Source organism: Engystomops pustulosus, chromosome 1 (assembly GCF_040894005.1).
Source record: "Engystomops pustulosus chromosome 1, aEngPut4.maternal, whole genome shotgun sequence".
NCBI classification, from domain to species: domain Eukaryota; kingdom Metazoa; phylum Chordata; class Amphibia; order Anura; family Leptodactylidae; genus Engystomops; species Engystomops pustulosus.
Window position 1 is genome coordinate 215,135,239 of NC_092411.1, and position 25,391 is coordinate 215,160,629.

A 25,391-nucleotide genomic window follows, 5' to 3' on the forward strand; every position below is an offset into this window, starting at 1 on the left:
TTTAACATATCCAGTTGATTTTGAGATTGTTTTCAAATACTTCAAATTACCATATATACTTGAGTACAAGCCTAATTTTAACACAAACTGGGAAAACCTATTGACTCAAGTATAAGCCTACGGTGGGAAATGCATTGTTCACAGCCTCCAGCCAGCATAAAACTGACCAGCCCATATCCCCCAGCATATAGCCTGCCAGCCCCTGCCTCGTGTATGCCAAGCTTTTAATTAAAAAAAACCTGTACTTCGACACCCTCCCTATCCCTCTTGCAGGACCTCATCTTGCTTTTGATGCTCTGGTGCCTCTTTGGGTCCTTCGGGTCCTTTGGCTTCTCGCGCACAGCCTGCACACATAATGATGTAAGCCGCTTGCCGAAATCATTGTTTGTGAGCCGGCGGCATTGCGAGGGGACCCAAAGAGGCACCAGAGCATCGGAAACAAGAAAAGGATCTGTGGGGGTCGTCAGAAAGGCGAGTACAGTGTAAAAATTTTTTTATTGACAAAAGTATTAGCCGAGTTAGGTTTCTTTCTGGATAAAGCATCTCATCCCGCAAAAAAATGCCATCACATGGCCCCAATAACGAAAGAGTGAAAATGTTATAGCCTGCAAAAGGGGCCAATGAGGAAAGTAAAATTCTGGCAGCTGCAGGACGCTCCTTCCCTACTCTCTCCCTGTGCGCCAATAAAACAGGTAACGGGGGGTCTCTGTACTGGGGAGAAATTGCATAACAAATTGTATGGTGGGTTTTCTCTTTTTATCTTTTGGAAATGTGTACATTTTAGGGCTGAATGAACATATAACTGGCACAATTTGACCATTCTAAATTTCACCTCCATTTTGATTCAATTACTATGAAGTTCTCAAGGGGTTAACAATCTTCCTAAAAACTGTTTCTGATAGTTTGAGGGGTACAGATTTGAAAATGAGTTGGTTATATAGAGGGTTTTTAAAGTTAAATATGTAAAATTTCATTCAGAACTGTATTTATCCGCCAAATAGTCAATTCTTAAAATACGGAAAATTGATATTCGATTTGTAAGCTGCGCAACATCAAAATAAATTATCCAGACATTTCCAAAATTTTGAAAATGTATGGGAAATGTTATTCAGCAACTTATTTAGGTGATAAATCTATCTACCTGAAAACGCAATTATTTCAAAATCTTTTTTTTTTTTCAAAATCATCATTTTTTTTCTTTTGTAAATAAACGCAAAACTTATCAGCCACATTTTACCACTAAAATGAAGTACAACATGTGGTGACAAAACAATCTCAGAATCGTTTAGATAAGTGACAGTGTTCAAAAGTTATAACCATATAAAGAGACGCAAGTCAGAACCCAGAAAATGGGGTTGAGCCTTAAGCTATAAACAGACTGCGTCCTTTAACCCCTTCCCGACATTTGACGTAATAGTACTGCATCGCGGGAGGTGCGTTCCCGCAAAATGCAGTACTATTACGTCATGCTTTTGGCCCCGGCTCCTAAACGGAGCCGGGGCCAGAAGCTGCAGGTGTCAGCTATATATTATAGCCGACACCTGCCTCTAACACCCGCGATCGGAGATTTCTCCGATCGCGGGTGTTAACCCCTAACATGCCGCGGTCGCGCTGACCGCGGCATGTTAGGGGGGATTTAAAGTGAATTGGACCCCCCCCCCCCCCCCCGCGGCGCTTACCGGGGGGGTCCGCTGTTCCGATCGCAGCCCCGGGACTGCCGGTGCCCGGGGCTGCGCGATCTCCTTCCTGTAGCCGGGTCCGTGCCTTCTGACAGGACCCGGCTGTAACACACTGAGCATGCGGTGTTACATTACACAGTGTAATACATCTGTATTACACTGTGTAATGTGAAGAATAGCTTGAACAAGCGATCCGTGGATCGCTTCTTCAAGCTTACCTGTAAAATTAAATAAAAAAAGTTAAAAACATTAAATAAAAACATTTTTGAATAAAAATAATTAATTAAATGAAGTTAAAGTCCCCTAAACACAAATATTCCCTATACACATGCAATAAAGGGAGAAAAACACAAAATCGCCAAAAAACCCCACATATTTGGTATCGTCGCGTCCGTAATAATCCGTACAATAACTCAGAAACATTATTGGACCCGCTCGGTGAACGCTGTAAAAACAAAACCCGAAAAACACGCCAAAAATGTACATTTTTCATAAAATCTCTGCACAAAAATGTTCTAAAAAGTGATCAAAAAAAGTTAAGTGCGCAAAAATGATACCACTGAAAAGAACAACTCAACACGTAAAAAATAAGCCCTAAACTAGCTCTGTCAACCAAAAAATATTAAAGTTACGTCTCCGAAAAGATGGCGATGCAAAAACAAATGAGATTTCCTCTATATTAGTTTTTTTCCGGTAAAATTGTAAAAATAAATGAAAAACTATATAAATGAGGTATCACCGTAATTGTAGTGATCTGTAGAATAAAGATAATATAGTATTTTTAGTGTACGGTGTACGACCTTCAAAATATACAAAAAGAAAGGAAACCAAAATTGACAATTTTCTTTTTACCCATACATTCAAGAGTTAATAAAACCTCATCAATTAGCTAATGACCCACTAAAATGAAGTATTTGTAAAGTGCATCTCATGTCGCAAAAAATAAGCCCTTATATCTCCAAATTGCCCAAAAAATAAAGATTGTATAGCCAATAAAAAGGTGACGATGCATAATCTGCTCTGAATGGCGCAGCTTCTCTTTGATGCCCTGGCGTGTGCCCATACAGCAGGTTACCACCACATATGGGGGATTGTTATACGCGGGAGGGATAAGGTATCAAATTTTGTGGAGCGTTTTGGTATTTTATCCACTGAGAATTTGTACATTTTTTGAAAAACACATTAATTTAGCCAAAAAAAATTTCCCTTTCAAAATTGCATCCGATTTTGTTTTAACCCCTGTAAAACAATTAAAGGGTTAACAAACTTCATAAAAGTTGTTTTACGTACGTTGAGGGGTATAGTTTCTATAATGGGGTAATTTATGGGGTTTTACTTTTATTTAGGTCTCTCAAAGTGATTTGAAACCTGAGCAGGTCCCTCAATAGCAGGATTTTGCGTTTTTTATGAAAATGTGAAAAATCGCACCTAACGTTCAAAGCCCCGTAACATCCTACAAAAATAAGACTATGCATAAAAAAACATGTCCACATAAAGAAGACACTCGGTGAATGTTAGTTATTAAGTATTTTTGCGGTTATGACTATGTATGGAAAAAGTACAACATTTTGAATTTCGAAAATTGAGAATTTTTCCAAATTTTCACCAAATATCTGATTTTCTCATAAATAAATGCAAAACATACCACCAAAATTTTTCAACTAACATGAAGTACAATGTGTTACGAGAAAACTATTTTAAAATCACTTGTATATGTTAAAGCGTTCCGAAGTTATAACCACTTATAGTGACACAGGGCAGATTTGAAAAAATGGGCCGTGTCAGGAAGGTGAAAAGTGGCTTCAGCGTTAAGGGGTTAATGTTTTACTTTTTGTTTTTTTTATTATTTTTTTTCTTTCTGTATACAAACTTGAACTTAAACCAGCGATGCTCTTATTGAAGGTTCAAGTCCAATACTACTCTACAATACTAATGAATTGTAGTGCAGTGTAAACTGTGGCATGTGACCGCTTACAAGCAAGCCCGGACTGCTGGGGACATCGGGCAGCCCCAGGGCAATTGGCATACCTTGGGGTCTGCCCGTAAGAGCTTTGGATCCCTGGTAAGTGGCTTTGGGGAGGGGGTTGATCCGTAGGAGGAAGACCCTTGCACGTTGTGGTCATGACTGTTAGAGCGCAGCATCAGCTGTGATATACAGCTGACACACTCTGCTTCTGGTGCTGGCTCTGCTCGTGAGTCGTGCCAGAAGTTGGGCGTAATAGAGTGTCCCGCTGGCAGGAAGTATCTTCCAGCAAGAACATACTATTAGGTCCATGTGCTCATAAAGGTTAAAATCCAGCATAGCAGAGGCTATTGGAAACTGTCACAAGCTACATTCCTTGTGACAGGTTCGCTTTAATATGTGAGTATGTACTTACTCTTTGCTGCATCTTCAAATCTTTACACATGCTTTCTATGGAGCCCCCCCCCCCCTTCATATTTCCCCCCCCTTCCCCACACACAAACACACATCTCTCTTCATTCCTACCATACCATTTTTTTATTTATTTTTTTCCTTTTTTAGATGGACAACAATGGGAAGTAGTTGCTTTGGGCACTGGAGAGTTAAATTTTGGACAGAACACTCAAAACGATGGGAGAATTGTTCATGATTCCCATGCTATAGTTTCAGCTAGACGTTCCTTACTAAGGTATTTCCATCCCTTCTTACACTGTAATACACTGGATTCTATTGTAGTAATTTTTATATATCGTCAATCTAGTCATTTGTCGCCTGTCACCCAGGAGCTGTTCGTCCAGTTTTATCTTGGTGACTTGTCCCTGCCCCCCCTGATTATGTTAACTAATTTTCCCATTACTAAAAAATAAATAGGCTTGTGTTCATATATTTGTTTAAAATAGAAATAAAAAATGTACTCTCCTTTCTTGGAGCCATCGCACATATCTCTGGGGCTGCATGTTCTGCCATACCCGAAGTGATGCCATGTACACATTCCATGGTCTCAGTGGTCAATCCTAATGAATAGCATGAGATTGCACTGCACGTGGCATCATCTCTTCCTGTCCAATTAAATATTTTAAAAATGTCCTTTAATTTGACTGTCAAGATATTGCTTCTAGGTATTTCTACAGACAGCTTCTCCTCTACTTCAGTGGAAATAGCAGCCTGATGAAAAGGTCTATCTTCTGTCGAGAGGAGGCCACTGATCTTCTTGCTCTGAAGCAGAATCTGAATGTCTACCTGTACATGAATCAGCTTCCTAAAGGAGCTGCCCAAGCCAATTCACAGTTGTAAGTATTTCGAGTATTGAAAAGATACTGGGGCAAATGTATCAATCTGTCAATGGCAGAAAGCTGTTGCCTTGCGCTACATTCACACTATAAAGGGTTTAAGACATTGTTTTCAGACGCCTTAGCAATTTGTACAGTACATTGCACCAAAAGTCTGTGAGTATGTGAGGTGTATGTCTGAAGAGTAGGCAGAATTTATGCCCGATTTTGCATTCAGCATTTGACACTCGGAGCAAACTGACTTGACAGATTTATCAGATTTTACACGGCCCATTATTGCAAACGTAAAAACACCCACAAAAACAATGGGGCTCATTTACTAAGGGTCGCGGATCGCACTTTCATCGGACTGTTCTCCGTTTTCAGGCATTGCACTGCTTGGACAGGTATTTAACAGGTGTCTGTGCTGGCATTGTGTCACATGTGATTGTTTTTTTTATTCGGACTGAGAGTGGGATTTAACTTTCAAATTGTGCCGCAAGACAATGCACTTACGTGCACCACTAAGAAGAAGGGGAACTCCGTCGGACCTGTGCGGGGAAGCTACACACGCAGGATATCGGGCGCACTTTCGGTGAACTCTGCGGATGGGTAAGTAAATGTGCCTCTACTGTGTGGCTTCACTGTAGACCCGTGTGTGTTCCTAGTGTTATGTAGCAAGCCACCACAAATACAGATGATACACTGCCTGTCAGCCATGTTTTATACAAACTTCTATCAGAGTACAGAGCCGCAAACATGGTGAAGCATAGGACCTGCTCTAAGTTTTTTTTTTTCAGGGTTTCTAGGCTTAGAGACATGAGACAGCTGCATAAACTTCAGCCTTATAACAACGATTGTGTGCTTCCCCTGGGAGTGGCTAGAGAGTTTCTCACCCTTGAGAAACTGCTCCTCTGAGTGTCCTTTTCAAATTTCATGTGTGTGTCCGGACACACAATCCACAAGATGCTGCATGCACAGGCGGCACACACTTGGGGGGCGGTTTCCTAAGGGTGGAGGGGAACTGCTCCTCTTTAGCCACTTCCAGGGGACGAATGGACTAGTGGCTGCTCACATGGCATTGTAAGGTAATATATAATATTTTTTTTTCTGTGTGTGTATATATATATATATATATATATATATATATATATATATAATATATATACACAGATATACAGACTGGGGCTTGCTAAGAATGGATCTCCTGGTGAGAGGATCCCTTAAATGTTTTTAACTGCATTGTCCCACCTACATATTGTAAAGTAATAACCTACAGTGAAAACCAAGTCAAAAAATGTGGGGGTATGGCAACAAGGACAAATAGACAAAACCCACCATGTCACAAAATAGTTTGTACCTAATGTAGAAGATGAAATGGCAAAGAAGGAAAGTTTAGGCCAGCCATATTATAGCACAGGTTACACAATTATTATATGCAGAGTAGCATGCTTTTGTAACAAGAATTTACAAGGAATTTGCTTCTTTTCCTTCTAGATCGCTTACTCCGCTGTCTCTGTCTGCTCATGAAACAAATGACCGATTAAGCCTTCATATTTCAGTGGAGGACAAGAATTATCCTGTAGCCTACTTCCCTCGTGACATTACTACTCACATAAGCAGTATGTCTCCCACTGACAAGCTAACAAAATGGGAAGTATTGGGAGTTCAAGGTGCACTCTTAAGCATCTTCATACAGCCGGTGTACATCAGCAATATTATTGTTGGTACGTAGATTTTCTACAAGTGTTTGCTATCTTTAAAGAGGTTTTTCTGAATAATATTGAAGATCTATCCATAGGATAAATCATAAATATAAGATTGGAAGGGGTGTGGGTGTCTGAGAATTGAGACCTACACCAGTTGGCAACCCTTGGGTATAACAACTCTAAAGAGAGGTCCAGCTCTTTTCTCTGAGAGTGGCTGCAACAACCCCACAAAGATCATGGAAAACCCCTTTACATTTCTCTCTATCTGCTTGAGTAAAACTAAACTTTGGTACCATATGGACTAGAAAAACATAAATGTCAGGTATTGCACAGAAATGAATTTATTTGAAGCAATATACATCTTTTTTTTCCCCATTTTTAGGTGATGCACATTGCATAGACACAAGAGGATTGGAAGTTTCTATAAAGCGGCGAATTGATGACAGTCTAACTTCAAGATTGCCTATGTTTTACCTTGTAAATAGACCTTACATAAGCATTGTGAGTGCGGTCCACCAAACTCAGGCTGCTGGTGGAAATTACAGACTCAGCTTGAATTGGTCACAAGGAGACAGTTCACTGGAAATTGTGGATGCAATGCAAGGGAAAATCACTGAAAGGTATTCATTATATAGTTCTGACAACTTTTAACCCCTTAACGCCGCTTCATTTTTCACTCCACACCTTCAAAAATCTATAACTTTTTTATTTTTCCATGTACAGAGCTGTGTTATGGCTTATTTTCTGCATAACAAATTACACTTCGAAATGGTGGTATATACTTTTCCATGCTGTGTACTGGGAAGCGGGGAAAAATTCCAAATGCAGTGAAATTGGTAAAAACACACATTTGTGCCGTATTCTTGTGGGCTTGGATTTTAGAGATTTCACTGTATGCCCCAAATGACTACTTTATTCTTTGGGTCGGTACGATCACGTGGATACCAAATTTGTATAGGTTTACTAATATTTTCATAAATTTACAAAAATTAAAACCTCCTGTACAAAAAATTTTGGGGGGATTTTGGTGTCTTCTGGCTCTAATAACTTTTTTATACTTTGCCGTACAGAGCTTTGGGAGGTGTAGTTTTTTGCGGCTTTTGATCACGTTTGCAATGTAATCACTTTTAGGACTGTACAAACCGTTATTATATTTTGATAGATCGGACGCGGCGATACCTGATGTGTTTTATGATTTTTACTTTTCATTTATATTTATATCAGTTCTAGGTAGAGGGGGGTGATTTGAGGTTTTAGGGGTTTTTTAATATAATTTTTTTTTTTTTACTTTATTTTTAAATTTTCTGATTACAGTATGGCAGTATATGGGGATTTGACTCCTCATTCATTATAATGTGCTGATAGCACATGAATGGGTTAACCCGAAGCAGCCTCGAAAATCCTCAGTTTCTCTCTTTTAACCCGCGGCAGCTTCGCTGGCGGCGATCAAAGGGAAAACACCCGCAATTGGTGCTGGCAATATGCAGCAAAGACTTACCGGCTATGGAGATGGCTCAGCCCGTGAGCCTTCTCCGTGCACGCGCACCCGGCATGTGACGTAGTATTACGTCATGTGTCGGTTAAGGGTTAATGGGACCTTGTCATCAGGAATCTACCTCATTGACTTTAAATAGTCTCCACATCTATGACTTTATTCATCCAATGTACATCTTTGGAGTTGATTTTCTGGATGATCCCACCACCCAGTTTCATAATAGAAACATGATCTAGAAGGCGTTTAACTACTTGACAAAATACTGGTAGTGGTTTATAAGTTCAATTTTTGCAGACCAGTTCCTTTTAAGCACAAATAAAGACACATGTGCAGAAGTGTCAGAACGCATATTTTGAAATTACATTTGATAAAAAGGAAATGTTTTGTTATTGTTATAGTTCCCCGTTCAAAAGTGGTCGCTCAATGGCAAGCCGTCTTTGCAAAGCTGCAATGTTAAGCCGATTCAACTTGCTTGTTAAAGAAGCAAAAAAAGATGATGTATATCGTGGCCTTTCTTATCATAAAGCAAAGGTATGTTTACAGGAGTAAGCTATTGACTGTTGATACAGTAGTAGAGTTGGCTTTCGATTTATTAAATACACATTAGGACATATTTTTGCTGATTATAAGGAATATTTGTAAATTAGGTATTAATGTATTGCATAAATCAGTAGAACAGATGATAGTAAACTTAATATAAGTTAAGCTAATATAACTTAGCAAAGTAGTAATATACTTTTGTTTTTGTCTTTAGTGAGCGAGTCAGGATAGGCTTTTCAGATCTCAAGATAACAGCAACAGTGGTCGTATCCAAGCACACAGAAATAGAGACTGGACCGGAGCTATGACCGGAGCTCCCAATATTATTCTGCTTATTCGTTATTCCATCTTAAACCACCGATGAACAGCACCAATCCTCAGTTTCTCCTGCTGAAAGTATGTCACCATTCAGACTAGCACCATCGCACTCTCCTCATCCTCCTTTAATTATGTTGTAGCTGGAAGAAAATATGCAGGCAGATGGTGTGGTACGTTCCAACAAAGTTAAGAAGCCTTGCCAGCGAATCCCTTGGTCGGGCGGATAAGAAAGCTAGCGTCCCACTATTTTGACTTGTGATATGCACATTTTTTTTGACTCTTGTTAGTATGATGAACTGAAATACATTTTAACTTTGTTGGAACGTACCACACCGTCTGCCTGCTTATTTTCTTCCAGCTACAATATAATTAAAGGAGGATGATGAGAGTTTGATGGTGCTAGTCTGAATGGTGACATACTTTCAGCAGGAGAAACTGAGGATTGGTGCTGTTCATCGGTGGAATAAATGAGAAGAATATTATTGGGAGCTCCGGTCATAGTGAAATTATTTTCTCTATTTCTGTGGACTTTTTCAAAGACTGTGTGAACCGGTCTTATACCGTGAGTAGCTCCTTAAGGGGAAAACTGTGCACCACAAACAACTTGTGTTTCTGTATCCAAGGACAGCTGCCCTTTAGGGACCATATGACTACATTAATGGAAAATTATCCTCATACAAGAAATTTTTTTTTAATAACCTCCAATTGAAGAAATGTATGGTCTTTCTTGATTAACTTATTAAAACGTGTTTCACAGGCAAACTTTGAATTCCTGTACCCTTATTTATTTCAGACTTTGGTTTAAGGGGTAGAGCACAAAAGTTTCTCTTGATTTTGCTGCTCTGTAGAAGGATTGGGAGTCTTTTCTTATTTGTTATTTATAGAAAACTCCACTCACCAGTTCTGGTTGTCACAAAAATCTGCATATCCAATCCCATCTTACACTACATATCTCTCTCTTTTTTAATAGCATATTGGGTACTAACAGTACGCGCAAACTATTCTTCTTTGGCTCTATCAGATGCTCCTGGGCTGCAGCAGACCACAGTAGAGGGTTGAAAATATGGACATTTGATAGCTCAGCCCTACATAAACGATTACAGCTGTGGAAGCAGTGTAGCAATCTAACATAAAGCATATAAAAATTGAACCCTAGAATAATGGCACTCTTAGGCTACATTCACACTAACGTATGGGGGACGTATATACGGCCGACGTATATACGGCCGATATACGTCCCCCATAGGCAGTAATGGGCGCACGGCACCCTACGGGACCTGTCCTATCTTTTCCCGTAATACGGCGCCGTGCGCCATAGGTTGCTATGGAGAGGGGCGGGGGTGAGCTGCGCTAACCTCCTCCTCCTCTCCCCGTACACTGCCGTTGCCCGCTACGGTACGGGCGGGCAACGGCAGTGTGAATATAGCCTTAGGGAAATATATAAAAGTGTAGCAATGGACATAATTTTTACTAAAAATATATTTTGAGAAGTTTAAAGTTTTAAATGTGTACAGAATTATTCCATCACCATTTCCCAGGTTCAGCTACAGATGCAGAGGGTGCATGTACTTCTGCAAAGTGATAGCCACTCTTAAAGTTACAATCTGAAATAGAAAGCTGTACATAAAATAGTATATATTTGCTGGTGGATATCTCTGGTTCTGTGAAGCATCCATATTCCATCCTTATATCATATTAAAGGGGAGATTCTCCTGTTTCATATGACACTTAGACCTATATAGCCGTATGACCGTCATGAAGAGGTTAAAGAAAGCTGGTGTGTGTTATTCATGGGTAAATATCCTGCCTTATGCAACCCTTGCGTTACACAGATACTAATGCTGTGCCAACTTCTGCTGTGGAGATTATGTTAGGAACATCATTTGCAGAACGTCCTTCATGTAGGTTTTTGGGGTTTTTTTCCAACAAGAAGACTCCCAAACTGAATGGATCTGATTATAGTCAATGCGGTCCATCAGGATCGGATTGTGTCTGTCATTGTGTCCAGAGTTATACATTAATTTATATGAAATTCTGATTGTTACCTACAGAACCTTTCTGGATCCTACCAAGAAGCAAAGTTCTTGCTGAAGTCCTATTTTGAGCAGCAAGGATTTGGACCTTGGATCGTGAAGCCAAAAAGTATTGAAAACTTCACAATGTGAACGTTCTAATTCAGCTTTAACTGTAATATTCAGTTATATTTAAATTGTAATCTCTTTTGGTTGCTCTTTTCCTGTTGCTCATTGTTAAAGAGGACCTGTCACTCCCGAAAAATACCCTCACCCAATATGTTCCCCCTAATCCTGCCCCCAGCTCCTTTTATATTTATTACATTTTTTATTACAATTTGATAAGAGGTCGGGTTAGTTAGTTAGTTGTTTGCGCACACAAATTGTAATAAAAAATTTAATAAATTTAAAGGGGCTGGGGACAGGATTATGGGGAACATATTTGGTAGGGGTATTTTTCGGGGGCGACAGGTCCTCTTTAACAAAATTGCTAAACATACTTTTCCCCTCAAAATTGTTTGAATCTTAAAAGGGCTACAAAGATTTTTGTGTTTTTTTTCTCTTCTATTTTGTTTGAATGCTGTAAACAAGCTACTTATGTTCCACATTTATGGAAAGAGTTTTTATGTAACTAATATAGAAATCATAACATTTGAGTAGTTGTATTTCTTTCCTTTTTTGTTTTGTTATTGTAAAGGGAATCTGGCAGCTGTTTTGTCCATGCAAAGCAGCAGACAAGACTGTGAAAAATGTATTTATATTCTAGCTGGATTTTAGTCTTGTGCACTGCTGGGTAAGATGTCTTCATTGCACTTCTGCACAACCACTCCCCTCTTCTGAAATAACTCCACACACAAAAGAGATATGGTTACACAGATCTCCAAGTTGGCTACCAAACACTGTCTTCAGATTTTTATTGCCGAAACTGCTAGCAGTTTCCCATTCTTGGGATTTTCCTTGAACGCCACTTGTTACTTATCGGCAGGTAGATAATCTCAATGCCAACCACCTGAAACCTCTATAACCACAAAAACAAAAGTCCTGTGTTAATGAACCAAAGATGCTTCTGCAGGAGTAACAGAAAGTACAGTGATCCTGTTAAGGTGAAAGAAATGATTGTACATCAGCGCTTCCATTCACAATGGAAACTAGATAGCTTTTTTTTCTTAGTGCCTGCAGGTAGGGGGTCTAACCACTAGGGCCTCCAGTAATCCAGAGGCCCTTATCCTGAGCACAGTGAATAAGTCATGTCACCCCTTTAAAGCACATGATCATATTATGAATCCATATCGGGATAGCCTGTAGTGTTTTTGTTTTTTCCCAAAATCCAACAGAAGATTCTGATGTGTTGCATTACATATACTGTATTTTGTGGCAATGCTTTTTGGGTAAAATATTTAATATATGTATACTTTGCACACACAGACAACTGCTAAATGAAGTTCCCCCATCCACTACGATAGTAGGTACAGCCTTTATTTGGGATTTGGCCGGCTGCATCAATTGATATCAAGATTATTTAGTGACTGTTTAATTTCATATACCATTAACATGAAAATGTCACTAAATAATATTTCTGCAACACCCAATTGCCTCTAAATCAGTAAAAAAATCCTAACCAGCTCCTCAGCCCCTCAGTATAAGCAATTTCCCTTCCTCCTGCACAGTTCCCTCTCAGCTCCGCATCCCCACAGTATGACCAGCCTCTCCTCCTTCCAATGGGCGCCTCCATCTTGGTTTGCCAATCGCCCCCCTTTGTAACGCTATTAGAGGGTGCTTATTGGTTGCCATGACAGCTGGGAAACTGATTAAGGCTCCCATAGCTGTCATTCATCGATCTGCATTACAGTCTATCAGAGACAGACTGTAATACAGAAGTAGTATATACACAATATACTGCAATAGAATTGTATTGCAGTTTACTGTATGAGTGATTAGACACTCTAAGCTTAAATTATCCTAGGAGGCCTGAAATAATAGTAAAAAAAAAAAAAAAATCAAATCTCCCCTCTTTCCCTGGAGCACAAAAAAAAAAAAAAAAAAAAATTAAATAAGCAAAATAATAGACATGTCAGAATATGGCAAAATGAAGAATAAGATTTAAAACATTTTTTTTTTAGTATTAAAGCATAATAAAACCAATATATAAATTTGGTATCACTGTGATCGTACCGGCTCAACGAATAAAGGTGAGGTGTTACTTGGACTGCATAAGAAAAGATGTTGGAGAAAATAAAGCCTGCAGGAATATGGTGCACCTGTGTTCTGGCAATTCTACCACATTTGGAATTTTTTTTTCCAGCTTCCCTGTACAATGAACAAAATTAAGAAATGATGCCACTAGAAAATACAATTTGTTCCGTAGATAACAAGCCCTCCCATGTCTCTGTAAATGGAAAATATAAAAACATATGGCTTGTGGAAAGAGAGAAGTAAAAAATCGGTAATGAAGTAGTTAAACAATACAAGACACGGGGGCTGGTTACCGATCGCATTAGTTTCCCTTGAAACGCAAATGCAATCAGGCCAAGTCCCATCCCCAATCACGCACTGTATATATTTTGAAAGTAACTGTTTCTTCCTTAGTAACAATGCTAAAGAAGCGATCACCTTCAAAACAGTAGCGGCAACTTTTTACACATGTGAAAGCTATCAACAACTACTTGTTTGTTATTTTATCTCCACTTTGTAAATTAAGAAGCCATTACCTAAAAGCAAAATGGTTTGAAAGTCCGAAACAATCCGTGATCCCATATTCTGAAAGGACCAACGGATACAGAGCCGGTCTAATTAGGCACAGTTCAGGACTTGTGATGTGGAAATTATTACAAGCATCAGACATCTTTCTGGTGTGCATTGTAACACTTGCGAGTAGTCTGAATGCTCTGTAAGTACAAACTATAAAAATATACATTGATCAAAATAAACACTAAAATACCGCAAACTTGATCTCAATGAATTAAATTTTGCCACAACATTGTGGAATGCGTTTAGAACAGGGGTCCCCAAACTTTATACATAGGGGGCCGTTCACTGTCCCCCTCAGACCGTTGGAGGGCCGGACAAAAGTCTAAAAATAAATAGCGGTACATGTGACCGCATCCATAATACACTGGCACCCCCCTCAATTAATTATTTTAATATACCGGTACTGCACCCCCTTGTGAACTATTTTATATATTGGCCCAATTAATTAATTAATTAATATACTGGGACCTCTCTCCATTAATTATTGAATATGCCTCCCCCCCCATTAATTACTAAACTGCCCCTCATAATTAATTATTTCCTATACCCGCACCATAAATTATTTCCTATGCTGCCCCCACCATTAATTATTTCCTATGCTGACCCTCATAATTATTTCCTATACTGCCTCTCATAATTAATTATTTCCTATGCTGACGCTCATAATTATTTCCTATGCTGCCCCCACCATTAATTATTTCCTATACTGCCCCTCATAATTAATTATTTCCTATACTGCCCCTCATAATTAATTATTTCCTATGCTGACCCTCATAATTAATTATTTCCTATTCTACCCCTCATAATTAATTATTTCCTGTTCTACCCCTCATAATTAATTATTTCCTGTTCTACCCCTCATAATTAATTATTTCCTATGCTGCCTCTTATAATTATTTCCTATTCTGCCCCTCATAATTAATTATTTCCTAAGCTGCCCCTTATAATTATTCCCTTTGCTGCCCCTCATAATTAATTATTTACTAAGCTGCCTCTTATAATTATTTCCTATTCTGCCCCTCATAATTAATTATTTCCTAAGCTGCCCCTTATAATTATTCCCTTTGCTGCCCCTCATAATTAATTATTTACTAAGCTGCCTCTTATAATTATTTCCTATTCTGCCCCTCATAATTAATTATTTCCTAAGCTGCCCCTTATAATTATTCCCTTTGCTGCCCCTCATAATTAATTATTTACTAAGCTGCCTCTTATAATTATTTCCTATTCTGCCCCTCATAATTAATTATTTCCTAAGCTGCCCCTTATAATTATTCCCTTTGCTGCCCCTCATAATTAATTATTTCCTATTCTACCCCTCATAATTATTTCCTGTGCTGCCCCTCATAATTATTTCCTAAGCTGCCCCTTATAATTAATTATTTCTTATTCTGCCCCTCATAACTAACTATTGGACCCCAGTCGCCACAATCTTTTTACTGCCCTTTTTAATAAAAAAATAAAAACCCCGTACTCACCTAAGTCTTCTATCTTCTTGCCGCGTCCGGGAAGGAAGGGGTGCGCGGCCCCGTGATGACGTCATCGCGCGGCCGCGCAGCCTAGTTCAAGGAGCGATGTGCGATATTCTGGCCACATCGCTCCAGTAATAGTGCTCGAGCGGCCGTTTCCGGCCGCACCGAGCACTATACAGTGACGAGCAGGAGCTTCCTTTCCGGACGGACGGAGGCTCCTGCCCGACTGTTGCAGGCCGTGAGGGCCCGGCGCTGGCGCGCCAAGTGTCGGGGCCCGGATCGAACTGGGGAACCCTGGTTTAGAACAATAAAACATTAAAAAATTATCAAGTGTAAGAAAATTAAATATGCCGTGGAGGTCTGGATTTGGAATAATGCTGAAAATCAAAGTAGGAAATTAAAATTTCAGACTTCAGTGGAGGTCAATGAGGTCTTTAACCTCAAGACAAGGAAATGAGGCTCAGTAGTGTGTGCGGCCTCTATGAGTCTGTATGACCTCCCTACAGTGGGGCATGTTTGTGATGAGGCAGTGTATTTTCTCCTGAAGGGATCTCCTCCCAGACCTGCATTAAACCATCAGTCAACTCCTGTGACTTTTAATTGAACGAGACATGGGGGCAAATGTATCGTAGTTTTTCGGCTGCCGCTTTTTCAAGTTTCCTGAGGCTGGCCTACTTAATCATTGCAATGTATATTAAGTTTTTTTCCCTTTGTCATACATGTGAAGAGTTGCCGTTGTAGTCTCACTTTTGCGACTTTTTGTGGTGTGCGACTTTTTAGTCCCAAAAGTAAGTCTGGGCTTAGCATGCTCTGTTTTGGGACTTATTTGATACAAGAATGGGGCAATTTAAGAGCCTAGCTGGGGTTCCTGCAGTGGCAGGTAGCGTGAGGGATTCTCAAATTTTGTTGTCACAGGTATTTCAGGGCTTTCAGGAGTTGTTTAAACTGTGCGCTCCACAGCTGCTGTTGTCGTAAGTGCTTGACCCTTCTCCGTTGTCAGTATGGTCTACGCGTCTCCCGCTGCGCCCGGTAGTCATTTGTTGAACGCAATGCGAAAATTATGCTTGCTTTGAGTGCCCTTTTGGGTCTCACCTTAAACAAGAGGTTAAGGAGAAGATTTGGAGGGAGGAATATGTTGATACTTTCTCATTATTGCAGGTTGAAAGGTTTTATGTGAATAAAGGTCAAGGAGGGCAAGAAGGAGGATGAGGATAAACGGCGTTATCGCTTAATTCTTCAGACTTGGTTTCAGGCTTGTGCATTTTATGCCAGCGTGGTTGTGGAAAAGGTGCCAGAACATTGTTCGGCCCTTTACAGTTATATGGACTCAATTGGGGAAGCATATAGGTCGTACGAGGGAGTTGCTTGGCTTAAATACAATGAGCAGTTCCGTCAAAGGAGAGCAACAAGGCCCTCCATGCGCGTGGGACCACAACGATATAGCCTTGTGGATGAAGGTAATGATAGCTCGGGTGGCTCCACAGTCCTTTCATTACAACCACGAGCCAACGTGGCCACTGCAGTCCTGTGAAGCATGTGCGATTGCATCTAGACCTGGGTGTTGCTGGAAATATAATGAAGGCTCATGTAGATTTGCATGAATGCTCCCATTGAGGGGGCAGTCACAGCTACGTCACGTGCTTTAAGGGAACCACGCCCCGTTCCTTTGATTCTGCTAGAAAAGGTGAAGACCCCAGTGAAAGCAGAGCAGATGCTTCCCTTCCTAAGTAGATATCCGCATAGGAGGGCAGCTGCTCTGTTAGCAGATGGTTTTAGTTAAGGTTTTTTGAGCACCCCCCAAGGTGGTTTGGGAAAAATTGATGAGGGAACTTGAGTTAAGCAGGATGGCAGGCCCTTGGCCCCGTGGCCATATCTTCACATTTCACTGATAGGTGTGGTGCAGAAAAAGGAGCCTTATAAGTTTAGGTGCATCCATCACTTGTCCTATCCGCTGGCTAAGTCCGTGAATGATGAGATATCCTGGGGTCAGGTGCCATTGTCCAGTGGTTAGGGGTGAGAGGGATGTTGTGGGGTTTGTTGCTCAGACACATTCATTATTATGCCCGGATGGATGCTATGCCAGACATATTAGTGAATCACCTAGGGGGGAAACTGTTTCGGGATGCATAACTCTGTGGACATAACAAAGGATGTGAAGTTTGACATTTTACAATTGCAGTCAGTGTATCCTGGCCTGATAATTGTATGATCGGAAAATTCTGAGAATTTTTTGGAGACAAGCTCGACAAGGCTTAACTGAGCTAGGTCAATTAATAAAGCAGTGTCGAAATTTGTTACTAGGCATGGGGTGTAAGTGTTAAGCACCCGGAGTTGGAGTCTAATGACCTGGGGTGCATTTAAATCTTATCAGGACTGACATTTTGGCATTGAATATCAAAACGAGTTGAAGCGCCTTTTAAGTTTGGTAGGACAGCCAGGAGTAAGGAGTTACATCTGTCTGTGGCGGCGGGATAAGACCTTAGAGGGGAAGCTAATGGGGAATACTTTGGAATTTTGGGAGAGTACAAACTGCACATTTGTTTGAGTATTGAATGCCACTTTTAACATGGCCACAGACATGGGCGGTTTAGACCTGAGTGAAGTTGGCCCCCCCACCTTGTTCAAATCAAACAAAATTGGTGTCAAACGTTTGTGCTGGTTTGTGCAGCAGAAATTTTCGTTTGTGCCGCTATCGTTTTTAAGATTTTAATGAAAGTTTCCAGAGGTCATCAGAGGTCAACCAGCCCCCCCACATTGCCCAAATCAAACAAAACTGGTGCCGAACAATTCTGCTACGTTTGTGCTGCGCAAATTTTTGTTTGTGCTGCTTTTGTTTTGAATATATGAACAAAAAATTAAAGTTCAAAAGTTCAAGCAGCCCCCCCACATTAACCGAATCAAACAAAACTGGTGTCAAACGTTAGTGCTACGTTTGTGCTGGTTTGTGCAGCAAAAATTTTCGTTTGTGCCGCTATCATTTTTAATATATTCATGATTTTTTGCAGAGGTCATCAGAGTTCATTTCTTCCAAAGTACAATGTGTTTGCTAGCTCCCCCTGGTGATCAAGCCAGGGAAGTGTCACTAGGTTTGTTTTTTACCAGTTCATCCTAAACACCTCAAACACCTGAACATACCTTAAAAATTATAGTGGCACAGACAAAAATTTTTGCTGCACAAACGTAGCATTAACGTTTGACACCAGTTTTGTTTGATTCGGTTAATGTGGGGGGGCTGCTTGAACTTTTGAACTTTAATTTTTTGTTCATATATTCAAAACAAGCAGCACAAACAAAAATTTGCACAGCACAAACGTAGCAGAATTGTTCGGCACTAGTTTTGTTTGATTTGGACAATGTGGGGGGGCTGGTTGACCTCTGATGACCTCTGGAAACTTTCATTAAAATCTCGATAACGATGTTGGCACAAACAAAAATTTCTGCTGCACAAACCAGCACAAACGTAGCACAAACGTTTGACACCAATTTTGTTTGATTTGAACAAGGTGGGGGGGCCAACTTCACTCAGGTGCGGTTTAGTACATGCAACATATTTGTCAGCCTCTTGGACTGGCTTGGTGTGGTGGGAGGCATGCACATACTTGGAAGTTGTAGTTACCATGTGAGGCCTTGTCATCACAGTCTGTATTTTGCATTTTGTTATTTAAAGATGTTTTAAAATATTCAAATTTTAATAACCTGTTATTTATGTTAATTAATAAGTTAAGGCTGCTTTTGCCTTGCTATCTGTCACGAGTCATTTATCGGTATGGTAAGGGGCAGGGAGCTAAGTGTACTTGGGTTAGTTGTGGGGATCATGGGACAGGTATGTCTTTTATTCAACTGGTCAGATTTGTTTGATATCTTTTGCATTTACCGTATATACTCGTGTATAAGCCGAGTTTCCATAACGTCCCCCATGACGGCCCACTAGGAGGATGACCCTTGACCTCTGTAGGGACAGGAAGCAGAGAGGTTAAAAGCCTCCCCCCACATCCTCCCGCCAGTGTCTTCCTGTCCCTACAGGGGTCAGGTCAAGAGAGGGTCTCTCTCCTCCTAAGGGGGGGGGGGGGGACGTTTTGAAAAAAAAAAAAAAAAAACGGAGAAGGATCTCCATACTCACCAAGCCTTACCTGGGGTTACGCCGACTGCGGTCCAAGTTCCCCTCCGGACAGATCCTCGGTTAGCCCGGCGGCTGCGGGCTCTCCCTGGAAGTTATCTTCGTTCCGGCTGGCGTCCTCTCCGGCGGGCTGGTCACCAGACTCTCGCGCGGACGCAGGAAACTACGTTTCCCAGAATTCCCCCTGTTCGATGACGACTTCCGGTCGCGACCGGAAGTGACCGCGGACCGGGCGCGGGACGCAGTAGGAGCCACCGACAGGGGGATGGGCTCCCCATGCAGGTATTTAAATCCTCAAATAGCGGGTAGTCAGTTGGTCTGAGGTCTATGACTCGTTTTCTTCTTGGCCGGCCGTCCCAGACATCATAATGGCTGATGAGGCAGACTTGGGCCTACTCCACCCCCCGGTGCACGTGAGTGGTGCTGTATGGCAACATATACAACTGTTTTTTGTGTGAGCTCCAAGTCATTGTCTCCTTGCCTTCCTTCCCTAGGAGCAAGTTTCTAAGGGGAAAGGCAAGGAAGAGAAATCAGGAAAGGAAAAGAGTAGAGAAAAACCTGAAAAAAGCAGGATTCCTGTTAAAAAATGCAGTATGTGCTTCCGTACACTACTAGAGGGCTATAAGAAACCGATCTGCAGACTCTGCATAGAAGAATTCATGCGGGAGGAGAAAACGTCTTTTATGGACGAGCTTAAGTCCTTTATAGACGAGAAGGTGGTTTCTTCAGTGGCGGCGGCTACGCAGGGAGCCCCACCCCCACGTAAGAAAGCTCGGATAGTATCGGCTTCCTCCTCAGAGGAAGAAGAGGGGTGTATTTCAGACTCTCCCTCCTGCTCTCTGGCGGGAGACCAGGATCATCAGGATCGTGAGCAAGCAACATGTTCCCGCTACTTATTCCAAAATGAGGATCTGGACGATCTTCTGAAAGCTATGAGAGATACATTGAACCTCGAGGACGAGGAACCCCCTCTTTCTCGCGAAGATGAACTATTTGGGGGACTCAAAGCCAGGAAACAGCGTGTCTTTCCCCTCAATGATACCCTTAGGGGTCTAATTAGTCAGGAATGGAGAGACCCTGAGAGGAAAATCGCGGTCTCTAAGAATTTCAGGAAACGCTTAGTCTTCGACCCTGAAGAGTCAAAGGATTGGGACTCGTTCCCCAAAGTTGATGTACAGGTTTCCAAGGTCTCTAGGAAGATGGACCTGCCCTTTGAAGATTCGGCTCAGTTAAGAGACCCAATGGACAGGAAATCAGAAGCCCTTTTAAAGAAAGCGTGGGAAACTTCCATGCTAAGCCTAAAATCGAACTTAGGAGCCACTTCGGTAGCAAGAACACTATATTTCTGGCTGGGGAAATTAGAGTCCCATATCCGGGAGGGTACTCCCAGAGAAGACTTACTGGAAAGCATACCATTGTTAAGATCTGCTACTGCCTTCCTTGCTGACGCATCTGCCGAAGGAATAAGGTTTGCTGCAAAAGAAGGAGCTCTTACCAATGCCACCAGGAGGGCCTTATGGCTGAAACAGTGGAGCGGGGCATCCGCTCTAAATCCAAATTGTGCAGCATTCCTTTCTCCGGAGACTTTGTGTTCGGACCCGAATTGGACGCTATACTCGAAAAGGCGTCCGACAGAAAAAGGGGATTTCCAGAGTCCAAAACAGTACCCAAGAAATCTTCCTTTCGTCCTTTTAGGAACACCGGAGAGACTTACCGTGGCAAAGGTAAGCAAGGACGGTGGAGTTATCCCAAAGGAGGAAGGGGAAGGGGGTTCCTTTTCTCTAACCTCCCAGAGGGTCCAGGAAACAAGAAACAATGACGCCAGAGTGGGGGGGCGTCTCCTGGGATTCCTATCCCAGTGGACAAAGGTCACCTCGAATCCCTGGGTACTATCTATCTTGGAATCAGGCTACAGGATAGAATTCTCATCACCCCCCCCTTCTCCAAGGTTTGTCGCTCCCTTACCCTCTCTCTCTCATTCTACACATTCCTTCATTTGGCAGGAAGTGTTTCATCTAATCCACATGGGAGTGGTGGTGCCGGTCCCTCAAGAACAAGAAAAATTGGGATTCTACTCCCCGTTGTTCCTTGTCAAAAAACCAGACGGATCAAATCGCCTAATTATCAACTTGAAAGAGCTAAACCGCTTCATCGTTTACAGAAGATTTCGCATGGAGTCGGTAAGAACAGCTACCCAACTTATTCACACAGGCTCCTATATGTGCACTTTAGATCTAAAAGACGCATATTACCATGTACCTATTCACCCCTCATCTCAGAGATTCCTAAGATTCTCGGTTCTCTCTCCCGAGGGCTCTGTCTTACACTTTCAATTCCGTGCACTTCCATTCGGTATTTCATCGGCTCCAAGGGTCTTTACCAAGATCATGGTGGAGGTGGTAGCCTTTTTAAGACTACAAGACATATCAATCATCCCTTACCTAGACGATTTGCTAATTATAGGGAAAGACAAACAAAAACTAATCTTGGCAAGAGAGTCTTCCCTAAGAATTTTAACAGAGTTGGGGTGGTTAATCAACCTGAAAAAATCAAGTTTAGTACCCTCCACTCGAAAGACCTTTCTAGGGATCATTCTAGACTCAACTCACCAAATGTCTTTTCTTCCTCAGGAGAAAATATCCAACATAAGGCATCAGATTCGTTCATTCAGACGGAAGGACTCTGTACCAGTCAGACAGGCGATGAAGATCCTGGGGCTCCTCACAGCATGCCTACCTGCGGTCGCCTGGAGTCAGAGCCATACTCGGATCCTTCAGAGTTGGATCCTAACCTTCTGGAACAGGAAGTCTTCAGGTCTAGACAAGAAGATCCGGATTCCTTCCTTTGTAAAGAGGGACCTGCTGTGGTGGATGGAATCAAGGAACCTAGAGAAAGGAGTATGTTGGCACCACCTCCCAACCATCACCATAGTGACGGACGCAAGCAGCTCAGGCTGGGGAGCAATCCTTCCTTCCCACTACGAGCAGGGGTCCTGGACTCTAGCCCAAGCAAAAAGCAGCTCAAACTACAGGGAGTTAAGAGCGGTCTGGGAAGCGCTAAGATCGAACACAGCCTATCTGAGGGATCATCATATCCACATTCTCTCGGACAACGTCTCGACAGTGTCCTATTTAAGGAGACAAGGGGGTACAAGATCTCCAGTATTATCGAGTCTGGCTCGTACCATCTTCCAGTGGGCGGAAGAAAACATCCTTTCCATCTCTGCCACCCATTTGAAGGGATCCCTCAACAGAGAAGCGGATTATCTCAGCAGGAGAGAGATCCTACCGAACGAATGGTGTCTCAACCAGGAAATCTTCCTACATCTAACCAGCGTCTGGGGCATGCCCCAAATAGACCTATTCGCCACGAGGGAGAATTCAAAATGCCAACAATACTTCTCTCTGGAGGCCGGCGAGTCCAGAGATCACTTGGACGCGTTCAGCCATCGTTGGAGCGGAAGTCTTATGTATGCCTTTCCCCCAATTCCCCTAATTGCGAGAGTACTCAGGAAAATCTTGCTCGACCGGTCAAGGGTGATCCTGATCTGCCCAAACTGGCCAAAAAGAAGCTGGTACCCACTGCTGAGGTCCCTATCTGTCCAGCAACCCTTTATTCTACCGATTCAGAAGGACCTGCTATACCAAGGTCCGATTTTCCATCCCGATCCAGGAAGACTCCGTCTGGCGGCTTGGATCCTGAGTTCGAGTTCCTAAGGTCCCAAGGTCTCTCTCGGGCCGTAATAACTACGTTGAAGGCAAGTAGGAAAAAGGTTACTTTCGCCATATACCATAAGATATGGAAAAAGTTTGTGACCTTTTGTGGGGCTAATCCCCCCTCTCAGTCTAACCCAAATATTTTACAGGTACTAGACTTCCTGCAAAAAGGACTAGAAATTGGTCTTTCTACTAGCACTTTGAAAGTCCAAATTTCGGCTCTGAGCGCATTCTTCGACCAACCCCTGGCGGACCACAGGTGGGTCAAAAGATTTATTGCTGCTGCAAATAGAATTAGGCCTCAGGTTCTGAAACGGGTTCCCTCCTGGGATCTCTCCCTGGTTCTAGATGCTCTCTCCAGGCCTCCCTTTGAGCCTTTAAAAGACGCTAGTATAAAAAACCTAACCTTAAAAACTTCCTTATTAGTTGCTGTGACCTCAGCTAGAAGGCTGGGGGAACTCCAAGCCATTTCTATTAGAGAACCCTATATGTGTATTCTCCCTGACAGGATAACTTTGACTCTGGATCCAAGCTTTGTTCCTAAAGTGGCGTCCAGGTTTCACAAGAACCAAGAAATAATTCTTCCATCATTCTACGGGAATCCTTCTTCAAGCAAGGAATTGGAGTGGCATTCCCTGGATGTAAGGCGCTCGGTCTTAGAGTACTTAAAAGCTACGAAACCTTGGCGCAAAGATCACAATCTCTTTGTTCAGTTTCAGGGGAAGAACAAAGGGGTAAAGGCATCCAAAACCACGATCGCCAGATGGTTAAAGACTGCCATAGCCTCCTGTTACACAGAACAAGGGAAGGAAGTTCCTCCTAACCTTAAAGCCCATTCCACCAGAGCCATATCCGCCTCCTGGGCAGAGAAGAGGGGCGCTTCTCTTGAACAAATCTGCAGAGCCGCCACCTGGGTTTCTTCATCCACCTTTGCAAAACACTATCGGCTGGACTTACCCAACTCACAGGATCTCGCCTTCGGTCAGAAGGTTCTCCAGGCTGTGGTCCCACCCTAACTCTACTAATTTTGTAGATCTCCTAGTGGGCCGTCATGGGGGACGTTATGGAAATTGTGAATTAGACTCACCGGTAATTCGGTTTCCATCTAGTCCTCCATGACGGCCTATATATTTTTCCCTCCCATGTTTCTTTCACTTCTTTGAAAATTCTGTATGTGATTCTAACAAGACAGAATAAAAATATGTTGTATCTTCCACTGGTGTAGTTATTTGGTAGACACTGGCGGGAGGATGTGGGGGGAGGCTTTTAACCTCTCTGCTTCCTGTCCCTACAGAGGTCAAGGGTCATCCTCCTAGTGGGCCGTCATGGAGGACTAGATGGAAACCGAATTACCGGTGAGTCTAATTCACAATTTTTCAGCACAAAAAATGTGCTGAAAAACCTAATCTCGGCTTATACACGAGTTAATTAAAAAAAAATTAATACTCACCCTCCGGCTCCCGGTCCTCGGCGGCGGCTCCTGGTCCTCGGCAGCAGCTCCCGATCCTCTGCGGCGGCTTCTCTCTTCGATCTTCACGTGCCGGCAGTCGCGTCTATGCGACTTGCCGGCGGGCGCACAATATGATGTAGCGGTGTCGCCGCTGATGACGTCATCAGCGGCGACACCGCCGCATCGCACTGTGCGTCCGCTGGCAAGTCGCATGGACGCGACTGCCGGCACGTGAAGATAGAAGAGAGAAGCCGCCACAATGGACCGGGAGCCGCCGCCGAGGACCGGGAGCCGCCACTTCAAATCAAAGGTGAGTATCGTCGGAGGGTGAGTATTAAGTTTATTTTTTTATTATACTGAGGGCAGGCTGTATACTTTTTGGGGGCAGGCTGTATACTTTTTGGGGGCAGGCTGTATACTTTTTGGGGGCAGGCTGTATACTTTTTGGGGGCAGGCTGTATACTTTTTGGGGGCAGGCTGTATACTTTTTGGGGGCAGGCTGTATACTTCATGGGGGCAGGCTGATTGTATACTACTTGGGACAGGCTGTATACTACAGGGGGCTAGCTGGCTGTATACTACACCCTCGGCTTATACTCGACTCAATAGGTTTTCCCATTTTTTTGTGGTAAAATTAGGGGTCTCGGCTTATACTCGGGTCGGCTTATACTCGAGTATATACGGTAGTTTTAAGAAACTGAAATTTAGCAAAAATTTGGAAAGTTCATTTTTTAAGTTCAGAATGTTCTGCCTTCCAGGCAAATATTCATACCACCCAAATAACAAACATTTACCAAATGTTTGCATTATGTGGATACGTCCTCTCATTTTTCCTGGATGTTATAAGGCTTAATAACAATAATTCCTTTATTTATATAGCGCACACACATTCTGCAGCACTGCA

The 25,391-nt window shown here is 42.2% G+C and overlaps 2 protein-coding genes across 5 annotated transcripts in view; both read left to right on the forward strand.

Moving 5' to 3' along the window:
• Nucleotides 1-11,640, forward strand: part of ADAD1 (adenosine deaminase domain containing 1) — a 34,630-nt gene extending 22,990 nt beyond the window's left edge. Inside the window, exons 7-12 of the mRNA XM_072119363.1 lie at nt 4,204-4,330; nt 4,761-4,931; nt 6,408-6,637; nt 7,002-7,239; nt 8,513-8,645; nt 11,024-11,640. Of these exons, the coding sequence (XP_071975464.1) occupies nt 4,204-4,330; nt 4,761-4,931; nt 6,408-6,637; nt 7,002-7,239; nt 8,513-8,645; nt 11,024-11,137 (1,013 nt within the window). The 3' untranslated portion in view covers nt 11,138-11,640. The remainder of the gene's footprint in view (nt 1-4,203; nt 4,331-4,760; nt 4,932-6,407; nt 6,638-7,001; nt 7,240-8,512; nt 8,646-11,023) is intronic.
• Nucleotides 11,641-20,869: 9,229 nt separating this feature from the next.
• On the forward strand, nt 20,870-24,354 carry LOC140073480 (uncharacterized). Of its 4 annotated transcripts, none has more exons than XM_072119367.1 (2): nt 20,870-21,501; nt 21,952-24,354. In XM_072119367.1, exon 2 carries the CDS (start codon nt 22,050-22,052, stop codon nt 24,051-24,053), a length of 2,004 nt encoding a protein of 667 aa, XP_071975468.1. In that variant the 5' UTR covers nt 20,870-21,501; nt 21,952-22,049; the 3' UTR covers nt 24,054-24,354. The 4 variants fall into 4 exon arrangements, with proteins under 4 accessions (XP_071975468.1, XP_071975465.1, XP_071975467.1 ...); XM_072119364.1 differs by having other exon boundaries at nt 21,144-23,678; nt 23,751-24,354; XM_072119366.1 differs by having other exon boundaries at nt 21,144-23,296; nt 23,546-24,354.
• Nucleotides 24,355-25,391: the final 1,037 nt, after the last annotated feature.

Excerpts from the sequence above, each read along its gene's own strand:
- LOC140073480 (XM_072119367.1), top strand. The coding sequence starts at position 22,050 with ATGCCTACCTGCGGTCGCCTGGAGTCAGAGCCATACTCGGATCCTTCA.